Source organism: Tenrec ecaudatus, chromosome 13 (assembly GCF_050624435.1).
Source record: "Tenrec ecaudatus isolate mTenEca1 chromosome 13, mTenEca1.hap1, whole genome shotgun sequence".
Taxonomy (NCBI): Eukaryota; Metazoa; Chordata; class Mammalia; order Afrosoricida; family Tenrecidae; genus Tenrec; species Tenrec ecaudatus.
In genome coordinates, this window is record NC_134542.1 from 133,403,955 (window position 1) to 133,419,664 (window position 15,710).

The 15,710-nt window shown below is 37.6% G+C and overlaps 1 protein-coding gene across 2 annotated transcripts in view; it reads right to left on the reverse strand.

Annotated features, from left to right (window-relative positions):
- The window catches only part of DPP10 (dipeptidyl peptidase like 10), a 775,824-nt gene that overhangs the window by 114,030 nt on the left and 646,084 nt on the right, over positions 1–15,710 (reverse strand). For both annotated transcript variants that reach the window (XM_075529534.1, XM_075529533.1), the window contains 2 exons: positions 14,416–14,570; positions 8,982–9,079 (listed from right to left, as the gene is read on the reverse strand). In XM_075529534.1, the coding sequence (XP_075385649.1) occupies positions 8,982–9,079; positions 14,416–14,570 (253 nt within the window). The remainder of the gene's footprint in view (positions 1–8,981; positions 9,080–14,415; positions 14,571–15,710) is intronic.

Sequence of the window (15,710 nt, forward strand, 5' to 3'; positions counted from 1 at the left end):
ACCTGGTTTATGAAAAAAAAAATCCACAGGCGTCATGACCACAAAAATATTTATGTATTTGCCACTAGGACTTACATAGATCTTCATATAAATTCGGAAAAATTCCAATACAATTATTAGTTCTTAAATGACACTCTTAAACTAAGAATTTGCAAGGTCATTCTTCCCTTAAATTGGATGGTGTGTGTATCTACTGTGGGGTCTGAGATATCCAGAGAGAGGGCATTATCTTAGCTCTTACTGTGGTACACTCAGATCAACACTCAACTGAATTACTATTGAGGGGAAATTATACTCATTTCATGAATGGTTCTTTCTCTTCCTGAATTAGAAATAAGAAAGACCAAAAGAATGGAGAAGCAATGGAGTGAGAAATTAGAAAAATACATTGTGCTTTTCCCCAGGTTAAAAAAAACTCTCCTTATAAGTTTTCTAAATGGCAAAATGTAGAAATTACTTTACATTCTTTGACTATAATTATACGGAATATTTCTTCTAGGTTAGGAACCTCTTCCTACGATAGTTGCAAACATGGCTTGCTCTCAATAAATAAATCAATAAACCAAATAGAAGTTAGGTAACCAAAATAATCCAGGTCTTCAAATTCAAAATAAAACTTCTTCTCTTGAGTGTTGATCAGGGAATCAAGTTTGTAAGCTAGCTCAAGCCATAAGAAAACATCTTCTATCTTTTTATCCTAATAATTCAAATCTGGATACATTCATGCTCTCATAGGGATAAGTAAAAAGATATGTATTTGCTGCAAAATTAAAAGCAAGAACACCAAAATCTGAAAATATGGTTTTCCCACATATGCTTCATCTAGGTTTATATACTTCAGAAGCTAGTGATTACCTCTCTCTGGCCCTTTCTCGAAAAGTGCTGCACTTTTGGTTTATAACATGTCAAAATGGCAGATTCCATATCTTCATGGTTTCTAAATTGTGGGGTTTTTTAATGCTTAGAGTTTGGGGAACAAAAATTGTCTGAAGGGGCACAATTTCAGCAGAGTAGATAAAGGTTCACCAATTAAGTGCTTCTCAACATAGGTAAATGGTCATTATCTCCTTTTCCTGGCCTTTTTTTACAAATGTATTTTTCATTTTCTTAAAACTTATTCATAAGAAGCCTGGTGATCATATTATGTCCTTTAAGAAAATCTATCCGTGAATGCCCCCATTTCCAATATGATCAATGAAGACAAAGGCGCACATAAGCAAATGTGGTGAAGAAAGCTGATGGTGCCCAGCTATCAAGAGATATGGCATCTGGGGTCTTAAAGGCTTGAAGATAAACAAGTGGCCATCTAGCTCAGAAGCAACAAAGCCCACATGGAAGAAGCACACCAGCTTGTGCGACCACGAGGTGTTGAAGGGATGAGGTATCAGCCATCAAAGAACCAAAAAATCATATCATTGTAAATGAGGGGGAGTACAGAGTGAAGACTCAAAGCCCATAGGTTGGCAACTGGACATCCCCTTCATGAAGGATTGTGGAGAGGAGATGAGGCAGTCAGGGTGCAGGGTAGCAACGATGAAACACATAGCTTTCCTCTAATTCTTAAACACACCCCACCCCCCACCACCATCATGATCCCAATTCAACCTTACAAATCTGCCTAGACCAGAGGATGTACATTGGTACAGATAGCAACTGCAAACACAGGGAATTCAGGACAGATGACCCCTTTGGGACCAGTGGTGAGAGTGGCGATGCCTGGAGGGTAGAGGGAAGGTGGGGTGGAAAGGGGTAATCGATTATAAGAATCTATGTATAACCTCATCCCTGGTGAATGGACAACAGAGAAGGGGGTTAGGTGAGACATCAGTGTAACATATGACAAAATAATATTAATTTATGAATTATGAAGGGTTCATGAGGGAGGGGAAAGAGGGGGAGGGAGGGGGAAAATGAGGAGCCGATATCAAGGGCTCAAGTAGAAGGCAAATGTTTTGAAAATCATGATGGCAACAAATGTACATATGTGCTTGACACAATGGATGTATGTAGATATGTATTGTGATAAGAATTGTATGAGCCCCCAATGAAATGAATTTTTTTAAAAGGAAAAGAAAATATATCAAGGTTACCCTTTAGCAATCCCCCCAAACCGCCATTCTAATCTGAGCTTTCCTTTCTTCCTTAATTTAAATGGTCCAGCATATTCTTTCAGGAGCCACTGTTTCTTTGTGCCTCTTTTTTTTTTCCAAAGCAAGGCAAAGAAAAATGTATTACCAAGACATCTTTTCTGCAGCCATCCACGAATGACGCAAACATATCTAAACACATTTTGTTTCAAACAAACCAAATCATGTACAACCTTGAACTTGGTAAGCATTACTTACCATCCTATGCATTCAAATATTTTAGCCATTGTTGATGGTAGTTGTCATCCATCAAATCTGGCACAAGGTGACCCAATGTTTGTGCAGGGGTACCATTGTGTCTTCTGAGGTGTCTCTGGTTCAAAGCACTACTTTTCAGTAGAGTTGAGTGCTTAACACTTTGAGCCACCCATGGATTCCCACTGAGTGATTTTATCCGAGGAAAAGAACGCTAAGGGATTGTTTGGCATAAAGCCCAGGAAATTAGGAAGTACGTGTCTATAGGGAAAAGTATTGTTTATAACTTCACTGAGTAAAAGAATATGACTTGTCGCCACTGTAAAGGAGATACTTTGCTAAGATATCAAAAAATGTAATATTATACATTGTTATTAAAATGAAAACCAAGCTCACTGCCATCAAGTTGATGCTGACTCAGTGTGACTCTTATCGAATACATTTATTATGCCAGATCTCCTTCCTAAAGGACATACTGCAGAAAAGTGAGTCACACAATTGTTTCTGTTTGTTACTGTTTATCACACAATTTTTTCTGTTTGTATACAAAGGTTATGTTTACACTACACTGTACTCTGTTAAGTGTGTAAAACCAATGTGGAAAATTTTGCTTTTTTTTTAAAGTCACAATGTGAAATAGAGACATAAAACACGTTTTTGAAATAATTGTGTCAATAGGCTTGCTCAATAGCTAGAACTTTCTATTGCTAGAACTTTCAATTGCTAGAAACTTTCTATTAAAAGTATAATATCTTCGAAGCACAAGGAAGCAAAGGAAGCATGTATGAAACTTGATTCACTATTAATGTACTTTAATGATCCACTTTGCAGGTCACCAAACACCTTCTCTTCATTTTTCTCGAAATCTTGGTTGTGTTCATAGGAAAATTATCCTGATCATTTGAAATACTGTCTAAACACATAATGGCATGATACTCAAATAATAAATTCACTTTATTATCAATTCTCTGGAGTCTTGGTGGTGTAGTGGTTACGCACTTGGTGGTGTAGTGGTTATGCATTGGACTGTGAGTCACAAGATCGGCTGTTCAAAACCTCCAACAGCACCTTGGGAGAAAGATTGCCCTTTCTCCTCCCATGAACTGTTACAGTCTCAGAAACCCACAGGGGGTTGCTCTGAGTCAGCCCTGACTCAATGGCCCTGAGTTTGGATTATATCATCAACGTGTGACTGTATCTTTATATCTGATCAGGCTTAGCAATGCTGAAGTGCTAATATTACTAGCATATACAGCTCCCACTTCATCCCACCCATCAACTACAGGCTTTAGTGAGTGAGCTCAATATGCTCCCCACTTCTCCTCTTCTGTCCTGGGGGAAATATTAACTTTCTGCCATTGCACATTTTAGTCGTTTTATCAGTTCGCCTCAGTTTCTCCTTGCTACTGCTCACATTTTTGTTAATAGTTACCCACCACATTTCAATGATTCCATTTTATTGTGCCATCATCCTTGTTATGTCTAGTAACCTGTGGATATATCTGAAATGTCACCTGCTCATAGATCTCAAGTGTCTAAAGGAGAGGGAACAATGATGTCCTAGCAAATTTGCATGGATGAAGTCTTAATATGAATTTAATTAACATTAAAAACAGTGATACTGATAACTTTGATACAAAATTAAGGAAAATGAATTTGTTTTCCTTTTCTCAACTTCTATGAAGCTTAGTGTGTGCACTTTTTTCCTCTTGTCCTGTTTTATTTACACCATTAATTATATTTATTTTTGCTCAAGGTGTTGTGAGGTTTTTTTCCTTTGTATAATATCAGTACTTCAAGTGCTTAGATACAGTTGTAATAAAAACCAATTGATAACCCTTCTTTTCTACAAACTCAATCAGCAGGGAATAATGAAGAAGTTTATCCATTTCCATTAATATGAAACCATGGGGAGCATTCAAGCATAACCACTTTGTAGTAAATATTGACTTTTACTTTATATTTTCATGCATCTCCAATGATTCAATTTCTACTTGTATAATTCCATAAGAAAGAAGAAGCACAATTGTTATACATATTGTATTAAGAAGATATTATATGACTTTCTAAATATTGATTATCACAGTCATTGCTGAACCAATATGCCTGAACTACAGCTAAAGGCTTTTTTTTTTTAACTCTTCCTCATTCTTAGTCTACCCAGTATATTAGCCTGTTTATTAGACTTGACAATAGGTAATTATTTTGGTCAAGTTATTTTTTTACTAGAAAGGTATATACTTAATAACTATTGAAATGAATTACAATTGATTCTACCATTTTTATATTTGTTAACACTGCTACATTCCACCTTATGACGTCATTGGAAACTCTTCCCTGTAACAAAACCAACATCAGGAATCACTGTCATGTCCTGGAAAGGAAACTGACTGCGGCCACATTGCTCCCATTTAAAGATTTTTAGAAACTGATGGCTGTGCCTACTCGTTTTAGGAATTAGGGGCTGGGGCAAAAGGATATAAAGTGGCTTATCCAAGGTGACACAATGAGATAGTGGTGGAGATAGAGCTACTGGTCTAATTTCCTAGCCTGTTATTTAGAGCATTAAGTAAATCAGAGGGCTGAGCAGTGAATGTCAAAAATCAGAAGTCTCCATAATTTCACTTGTTAGTACCACCTTCAAGTTTGCAAGAACAAGTGCATCCAAAGAAGTTAGAATTTGATTTGACAAGACTTCTTGCAGAAGTTTCGAGCCTGGTTTGTGCAGCAGGTTAAAGGCTGGGCTGCTAACCACAAGGTCGGTGATTCAAAACCAGTAGCCACATCATGATAGAATGATAGGGCCCGCTGCTTCCGTAAAGGTTGACAGCCTTGTAAACCCTAGCAGAGGTCCTCAAACTAAGGCCCCGCAGGCCACATGCGGCCCAACGAGGACGTTTATCCGGTCTGCCAGGTGTTTTTGCCCTGTTTGATTTTTGCTTCAAAATAAGATACGTGCAGTGTGCATAGGAATATGTTCATAGTTTATTTTTAAACTATAGTTCAGCCCTCCAACGGGTCTGAGTGATGGTGAACTGGCCCCCTGTTTAAAAAGTTTGAGGAACCCTGCCAGTTATACTCTGTGATACAAAGTCAATATGAGTCAGGATTGCCTTGACAGTAATGTTTTATTACACATATATAATGTAATATATATGTGTAATAAAACACCACATATATATACATACATATTTCCTGCAAAGGCCCTATTTAAGATATTAAAAAATAAATATGTTACTTTGAGGTGTGCTTGATCCAAGCCCCATGGTATAGTGAATCGTCTCCTAAGCCTGTGGATGCTGGGCAACGAATAAGGGAAACCATAAATAATATGGGTGCATTTGAGGAATGCTACTGAAGAAGAGTAGTGAATATAACATGGACTTCAAGAAGAAGGAGACCATCTGCCTTAGATGAAGTAAGTTCCTCGGAAGTGAGGATGATGAGACTTCTTAGATGTAGTCAATTAATATGGCCCTTATGAACAGAACTCCTTTTATGATGTATTATGCAATTCTGGATTCTATGCCTGTGGCTCTAAGACCATTTTGTAGGGCATTATGTACTCTATTGATGGACAGGATTAGGGTGGGGTAAAGAAGTGACTTTATCACATAAAGACTTATTCTTTACAGGTAAACTATTCAGGTATTGCAATATGTGTTAGCCTACATTGGTCCAATATCCCTCTTTCAACAGTGTTTTATTTTAAAAATTAATACCAGGAGGCCAATCAATACCTATATTAACAGAATATACTATGCTCTAGGGATAAGAGTTATAATATTCTCTACCCTAAATCATCAACAACAACAAAAAGTCGCTAAGGGGATCCAGAAGAAGATAAAAACACAGACCCGGAAATGGATTGGGGGTTCACATTGAATCCTAGCTCCAATTTTATAACAAAGAGTCCTTAACACCATGATCCTGAAGGAAACTCTCATGAAGGAGACTCGGAAGATCTAGGCATTACAAGCAAAGTATGGTGAAGAAATTAGATGGTTCACAGCTATCTGATAAAATAACATCTGGGGTCTTAGAGGATTGTTTTTCCAAATAAGCAGTCATGTAAGTGAGATATCAACTTAGTCCACATGGAAGAAGCATACCAACATCAGTGACTAAAGTAGCTGTAATTTATATAGTCCAAAACTAAAGAAGGAAATACTATCAGAGTTTAAATGGTGGCGTCCTGGCTTGCAGAAGGCTGTGGGAGAGAGTGGAAGACCAAGATGCACTTGCAATATCTACACCGGAAATAAGCCTCTGGGGATTTACCTTTAACCGTAATTGAGGGATGGGAATAAACTGATTGCCAAACAGGGAGTATCACAGGGCTGAATATAGGACATGAAAAGGATAAACTCAGATGATTAAAATATTGTCACTTGACCCCCACTCTGCGACACTTTAGGCATGATCTTGTTTTCAATATTTTCTCTTTTTTTTCATATTGAGGTTCATTTCTTATGTATTTTGTGTCTTGTAGGTAGCCTCCTTGAATATTTGTGATATGCTTTTCTGTGTTTCGGTATATGAAGCCCAGGGTTGAAAAACCTACAGAGACAACAAGGAGAATGAGAGTTCCTGGGGGCTACGGTGGGGAAAGGAGGTTGGGGGTGGATGGGTGGAGGAGGGGGTAAGGGGAGCTGATGCCAAGGAGTTAGAGAAGGAAGAAGATGTCCTGAAACTGATTGTGGTAGCAGTTGGACATCACTGCTTGATGCGGTTGAGCTATGGAATGGTAGGATGTCTGCACTAGCTCCTAATAAAATTGTTTATAAGAAGGAAGAGACTTTAGGAGAAGGTACGCACCAGTCACACCCTTTCTTTCCTTGGAGGCATAGTTAGATACTACTGGAAGGAGTGGTTTCAGACACCATTCCTGGTTTTCCTTTGGGGCATACTCTGTTAAAAGATGAACCACGCCTTAATTGAAGCCCTTCGTTAGTATGTGAGAGTCATCTGAACATAGAGAGGCATCCCTGCCTATCGGGATCCATGGAGGAACATGACCAAGACCTCTCCCTGAGGTTGTGGAGAACGCCAAGGGCAGATGCAGCAGACTGTGGCACAGACGTGCAAAGAAGCAGTGCTGAGGCTATGGGGTACCATTTCCTGGCCCACAATGATAGAACTGTATGGCCAGATAACAGGCCAGCTGGCTTCCTGGCCCATGGAGGCAAAGGCCAACAGACCATGTGAGTGAGAGACTGAGGACCAGGCAGAGACTTGACTGCAGCCTGAGGAGACTGTTGCTGTGGACCATGACTGTATCCTTACTGTTTAGGGATGCTGACTTGCTATAAACTGTTAACTTCCCTAATACATGCCCTTCATTTTGAGTATTGTCTGTGAGTCCTCTTTGGCCATTGCAACAGTGTGAAACTCAGCATAGAAGTAGAGCAGAATGTGAGGAATGGTTGATGTCTGAATAGGTCAAAAAGAATGGGTCTTGGAGGCATGTCTGACCCACACTTCTTGGCAATAGGGAAGCCATGCCATTTATTACAACTTCCTGTTGTGCACTTTGGGGATGTTATCAAGAGAAGCCAGACCCTGGAGAAGGACACCATACTTGGTAAAATAGGACATTGTTGGGAGTGGGCAGAGACCCTCAAAAAGCTGGACTGATACAGGGGCTATAACAATGGGCTCAAACATAGCCATGGTTATGATTATGGCAAACCAATTAGCGGTGTTCTGTTTTTTTATACAGGAGATCACTGAAAGCCAGAACAGCCTTAGGGGTCCCTAACAATGGAAATAAACAAAAAGAAACTGTCAGTTCAGGTGTATCCCTACAAGAATTATATTCTTATAACTTGATAAAAGAGTCCTTCATTATTTTATATCTATCAAACCAAGTGGTCTTGGGGGTCTACCCCAACAATGTTATACGTATTGGTACCCATCACTAACATTTGCACAAAGGGATGGTTTACTTTATGTTGTTAATGAATCATCTTTTGTAGTAAGCATTCCACATTTGTTAACCTTTTCAGAAAGGAAAAAATATTATAAATGCTCCTATGAACTATTTGTGAAAATTCCAAGCTGTGTTAGAATCTCCCCAACAGCATTTGAGTAGAATTTCTATTTGAACCAATCACCTGGATTTACAGGAGCCATCTCTAGTCAAGTTTCTTAAGTAAGAAAGCTTCTTCTATTGGATATTAAAAAACAAAATATCATTGAATTGCTCTACATGAAGCATGTTTAGGAGTCACTGGTGAACTGTGGGGAGAAAATGGAAAAAGAATTGCAATTTTTTGAAGGACTGTACTATTTTAAAGAGCATAATATTTAAAATGGAGTGACAATTTTAAGGAAGAAAATTCAGAGAAAAATGTCCTTTGTCCCCATTCTTCTGTCACATATTCTCTAAAAGCTCTGAATCTTAGTATCAGTACCTGAGTAACCTCGTGGTGTGGCTAATCATTCTGAAACCCTAAATGCTTTCTGAGAAGAGCCAAATAGCCAGAATGACTTCATTTCTGAGCTAATGGAAGAAACCTTGGTTCTATTTTCAAGTGGATATGTTGAGCTGATCACATTTTCCTCTAAATTGCAATGAAATGATAATTGAAGTTAAAATATCTATTTCCCTGTAAAAGTGAAATTGAAATTGCCTACCTTGATTTAAAGCTGTCAGGCGGCATGAGTTCCAAAGTATGAGTTGGTCCATATAGGTTTACAACATATAATTTTACTGTTGGGTTCACTTGACCTGCCTTTGAGAAAATGAGAGTTGTAAGGAAAATACATTAAGCAGTAGAATATATTGAGAAAGAAAGTGATTGTGACTGTTGCTTTTTCATGTGTTGGAGAGAGAAAGGCTTAATTTCTCTAAAGGAGCAGTGATTTTAAATTCACCAGCTGGATTGCTTTCTATTGTTTTTGCAAATTGCTGCTTTTCAGAAATATTAGTCAATTAAAATTAAAGGTGGTAGAAAATCATGATGACTTTATTCGTTAAAAGTACTACCGTGTTCTTTTCCTAAAATAGTACCAGAAAAGGTGGCTTTGCAAAGCAACTACCAGATCAACCATCTACACACTTATAGGATGTTAAATGCCAACAGAAAGAAAACTTGGCTAAATTAGCAAAAAAAAAAAAAAAGAAGTACCGCATACTTGCAATTCTATAACATTTTGAAGTTAACTCTTAGAATTGCTAGACGAGATGATATAATTACATAAATGGCCCCTGGAAATTGGGTTGGCTGCTCTGGAGATGGAAGATAATGTTAAGGGCATGTCATGTGAGCTTAGCAAATCAAAATTTTATTACATCACCCCTAATATATACAACTGTCACAACTTCCAGGGAGGTGCTGTTTCTGTGTTGTTATGTGGGGTACACAGTAAATGTTACAGGCACATTAGCTCCTTAAACTTCCCTACCACATTCAGAGGATATAGTTAAGGTCGTTTTTCTGTTAAAAATGGAAAAAATTAGCGAAGCAAGCAGTATAGAGTATTTAATAACATAGGAAGCCAGTAGTTGAGCCCAGGAGACAATTATTTGAAATGTTTCATTTTATTGCCTTTCATTTCCAAGCAATGGCCTCCAAACTTTTCCCAAATATATTATGAGCTCTTAAGGGCAGGGATAAGAAGCTTCATCAACTTACCCTAAGTACTTTCCAAATGCTTCATAATTATACATTGGATGAATATTGAATGAATAACAGATTTACTGAATTACTTTATCCTTGGTGAGGCAATGAACTCTTTATTATCATGGTGCTATGAATGCATGATACATGCTATGAATGAATGATACTTTCATCTAAGGGAAAGATGAATGAGTTGAACTAAATGAATTGACCGGGAAAAATCCTCCGGAGACTAAAACAATAAAATATTTGAAAGTAGGTAAAGAGAGCTACATGTTCAGTTTCTGTAGCTAAAACTTGGGGCAAATTAGAATCAGAAAGAAACATCTCCCATTCATTCCACCAATTATTCTCAAGAGCTGTTTTCCTGTTTGGTTTTTAAGGTTATCAAAGGAGACCGGCATGTCATTGCTGATTTCTTGGCTCTTGCACCCTCAGTGTCTATGAAGTTTACACTGACAAAACCCTACCTATGCTTTTTTTTTTAATACTTTATAGTTCATTGTTGTTTGTTGTTCTTAAGAAAATGTAACAAATACACAACAATTTCCACATGCACAATTAAATGGAATTGACTACACCCTTCTTTTACAAATTACTCTTTCAGCATTAACCTAAGTTCTTTCCCCCAGAGGTTCTCTATCTAATCTTTTGAGTTTCTGTTGTCAATATTTAAAAAAGCAAATCTTGAAAAAGCTTAATGCTCAAGACAGACTTCTGTTGGACAAGTTATGTCAAGCTATTTCTTAGTTCTATGAAGACTGTCACAATAATTTTAGTGTAAGAAAAATGTAAAGCTTCAGGATTATCTCCAGCAAACAATTCAGGGTGCCTCTAGCTTCCATGGCTCTAGAAAGTCCATGAGAATTTGAATTCTGTTCTGCCGCTAGCTTTCATTGATCAGGATTCTTCTATAGTATTTTTGATCAAATGTTTAGTAATCTTGGCTAGGCAAAGACAGGCTGGTGTCATGGCAAAGGGGGAAGTAATTCATATTAGCAATTCACCAGACATTCCATATCCATCTCCTATTCCTCACTCTCTTGGCTCCACTGTTTCAAGTGGACCCGGAGAAAAATTGCTGGAATCTAAGACTCTAGACTTGAGCTCCCAAATCTGCCTTTAAACGACTCCAAGGTAAATTAACAGGAAGACTGTTATAAAATACAGACGAACACATACACACAAGGGACTTTCATAAATTTCGTGAAAAATTCCATTATCTTTTAATTCCACTTACTACTAACTCTTTGAAGCCCCTTCCACCACCACTACCCCCATGTGTGTGCTTGTGTACATAGAATCACTGCATCTTCGCCCCTTCCACTCCCTCTGTATGTGTGTGTGTTTGGGCATATACGATCACTGCATGTGCATGTGAAAGCTGGACAGTGACGAAGGGAGACCAAAGAAGAATTGATGCCCTTGAACCATGGTGTGGTGATGAAATTGAGAGCACCGTGGATTGCCAGAAGAACAAACACATCTCTCTCGGGAGAACTACAGCCAGAATGTTCCCTGAGACCAAGGATGGAGAGACTTCTCTCACATTCTATCAGAAGAGATCAGTCTCCGGTAAGGGTAAAATGCAGGGTCAAGGAAAATGAGGAAGTCCCTCAGGGAGACGGGTCTTCACAATGGCTGCAACAATGCGTTCAAACATAATTGTGAGGAAGGTGCAGGGCCAAGCACGGTTTTGCTCTGTTACACACGGAGTCCCCTAGGCCCAATCAACGTAAGGGCACCTAAGAATGTTCATATATAAACTTGCCTTTCTAGAAAGTTCACTTCTGGGAGTAGCACAACTGGTTGAGGGACCACATTTTTACAGCTAATGTGGCTTAAAGTATGAGTCAGAAAGATACATGTAAAATTGTGACTCTGACTTCATTATTTGCTTACCATATTACTCTGAACTGATTGTTAAAGATTCTCTCAATTTTTATTTTCATTTGATAAGGCCAACACAACTCTAACAACAGTCAGAAGTTTTGATCCAAAGAAACTTCTATAGGTAAAAATATTTTTTAGACAGACCAGCACAGAAGATGATTTCTATGACTAGAAATACATACATTTTCTAATTAAAAAGAATTCTTAAAAATGACAGGTTATTTGAAAAAAAAACAGTGGTTACAATTGAACATGCTGAATAGCAAAACATATTTTAGAAAAATAAAAATTGTATTTGGGGTGAGAGATGTTTTGTCAACATCTTTAAAATGTGATACAATTATTAATAAAAAGGGAAATTAAATTAACTATGAACCTGTGAACTTTCAACAAAGATGGATAATTTTCCAACATATTTTGTCAAATACATATGCAGTTATTTTTCATGTCAGTTACACCGTTAGCTCATATCTGAAAAAGATTGCTTATATTTTAATTACCTTCTACTTGAACACATTTATAATGTGTACACATTGGATCAGTTTTAAAATTAAAACTGAATTTAAACCGACTTCTGTGTCCAAAATTCATCTGTTAGGCATACATAATTTCAATATCTAAACAGACAATTAGATTTTTGTATTCCCATCAAGTTTGCAAATCAATGCACATTGCAAGTTCATTTGTACCTTTTAATATTTGAATTGTTTCAATAGTTTGGAAATATTGGTCTTCATCTATTTGCCTTTTACAGTCACATTTTCCGTGGAGACTGCAAATTCACACAATTCTTTCCTCTATAATTCTGAAACATGAGTCCTCAGTAATAATTAACCTTATTTTACTGGAAAGTAAATTGCCATTAAACAAGATGATGCTTTAATTAAGAAGATTAACCTGAGGTTACAGAGATGGAGCTGTGCATCTCTTTTGTGCTGAGTTGCTAATGACAGGGTTTTTTTTATGAGTTTCTGAATCATGCTGAATTAAGTAAAATACAAATCTATTTGTTTAGTGTAAGTATTTCATCAGTAAACCTCACCACATTGAGTATTTGCCACTCACATTTTAATCTAGTGTAATTTAAAACACATTTTGATCTGAACTCTAGGAGTTGCTTCCATTCCTAAAGTATCACTTTTTGAAAGTTTATGACTTAAGTAAGAGCAAGTCTAAGCAGTCATGTGTGAGTATTTGAAAATTTGAGAAGCATAGTCAAAATGATGCTGCAATGTATTCAGAGAAACAGAGCCATAATACAATTTTGCTGTCTTTTAGGTCTATTGTCTTAACTGTCTGGGTAGGTAGATATTTCTACGTAACACAGCATGAGAACTTAGAATTCTCTTTTGGCTTTGTCCTCTACAATATAGCTTCACATATTCCGTCATTTGGTCTTCATTTTCCCCCGTACGTTTCAAGAGTAGATATTAACATTCACAACCTTCATCATCACGTACACCTACATCTAGTAGTGTGAGGCTATCTACATGCGTACCACTATATAGCTATATCATTGGCAGTAGATGAAGAAAGGAGTGTCAAAAACAGTGATTGACTTGGCAAGGACATGTCTTGATACCAGCAACCTCTTTAAAGTCTTAAAATTAACCTTTGGCAGTTATAGAAAGTAGGATAAACTCAATACATTTGAGCTCTTTGTCTACTTTAAGTAAACTTCTGCGAGTTTGGTTAAAACCTAAAAGAAAACATATCGCCTCCTAGAATCTGTTCGCCTGTTTGTATAATAAATTTGTGAAAGGGAAAAAAAAAGAGCAAGTGGGAGTCACTCTGAAAGAGAAAGCATCTTACAAACGCATGCGATCTATAAAATTAGTAAACAACCATTGTGTTGCTGTAATTATTTCTATGGCTATCTCAACTCTGTTGTTAGGTGCTATGGAGTGGGTTCCCATCCATAGCAATCCTTTACACAACACAATGACTGACTGCCCAGCCCTGCACCATCCTCACAATTATCATGTTTGAGCCAATTGTTGCAGCTCGTTTCAATTCGTGTTTGTCTCCACTTTTTCGATGGCTTTTCACTTTACCAAGTGAGCAGAAACGTTTAGTCTCTTCTGAAAACATGTCCATATTTTATGAGATGCCACCTTGCCACGCTTTCTCCTAAGAAGGATTCTGGCTGTACTTCTTGCGAGACACACTTGTTTGTTCTTCGCACGGCCCGCAGTGCTATCAATAATTTTTGCCAACATCATAATTCAAATGCATCCATTAATATTTGGTGTTCCTTATTCAATGCTGAACTTCCATATAGACACGAGGCAGTTAAAAATACCATGACTTGGGTTAGGAAAGTGAGCATTAAAGGAAAAGCAATGCTGAACAAATCAAAATAAGTCTTTCCTCACTCAAAATAATATGCTACCCCCTTATACTCAAGCACCATCTACAGCTATATGCAAGCAATATAAGGAAGAGTCAGGTAAAACTTCTATTTTGTTTTTCTCCAAAGACATGGACCAGTAAGACCATCCATCAACTGACGTCTGCAGAGACAGAGAAGATGCTGGCACTGCCACCTTACTTACCTTAGGATATGGATACTGTTTTCCTTGGGGATATAACGCTCCGGTAAAGCGAGGGATGACCATGTTAGGCACCAAGGAGTCATTTATCATCAGGAAGGCAAGCCTTTCTCCGTCTGGTGACCACCAGTGAGCGACGTGAGAATGGAGAAGCTCCTCTAGAAGAAACGAGCGGTATTTGAAATCACCTCTAGTGATGTGGGTTCAATCACCCACCAATATCTTTCCTTGAAACCATCAGTGTGCATTCACATGTAGGTTGTTTTGTAGTCAGTGTGTTGGAAGGTATAAACTTATTGAGGAGTCTCTATTTTTGAGTTACCCTTTTGTATTCTGAATAAAATTATTTGCAGAGGGAGAAATGAATGAAGTAATGTTCTCAGGATTTTGTGGATTGACAGCAATGTGAACAAAGCAGATGAAAGCAATATTGCAGTAAAAAGAAAGTAAACACTGAAGAGTCAGATATGACATCAAACTATATTTATGCCACATTCATATTTGCACTCAATAAAATCCCATGCGTTCATCATCAAACAGGGTCAGCATGCATTGCATTTATTAAACTCTATTAGACTCCTAGGAAATGGAATCCTGGATATCTTCCATGTGACCCCAGATCCTCATTCCAGCTTATGAACCTGCTTTTTTGGCTCAGAAAATTAACCTGTGTGAGCTACAGAAACAGGGCCTCCATGCCCTCTGGCTGCAAATTACATGTGATCATTGCGGTGTTTTGGCACCATATTAGATGAGGAGAATCCACGCAGGCTATTTGTTCTCAGGGCTCTCTTCTTCAAAGGCGGCTCAGGCTGTCCATTGGCTTGGGATGGTGTCACGCTCAAGACAATGCAGCCTGCTCTACACACATTTCTCCTAACCTAGCTGATAATGTCTCATCTCTACTGGCCAACAGTTTGGCTGCTACTAGTATAGATTTTTGTGGTTTCCTTTCACATGTCCTTTTTATAAATACATGTTCCTTAAGTAATTCTACTCTAAAAACATCTCTTTTTTTCTCTTTTAAGTCCTTAACTGATAAAATAATTAATCAGAAGTAAAGTCAGAAGAGAGAACCTCACCATTAGAGTCTGGGATAAGTTGAGTACGCAAATGAATAATTTAATAATTACATTTCCATAGGTAAATGTGATCTAGGCAATCCACAATAAGATGTGTCATGATTAATCAATTATCATTTATGTAGCAAAGGATTACATAGGGAGTGTAAGAAGATATATTTATTTGCTATATAAAACAATGGTGTTTACGAGGTTACTACATACACATGATTCTTC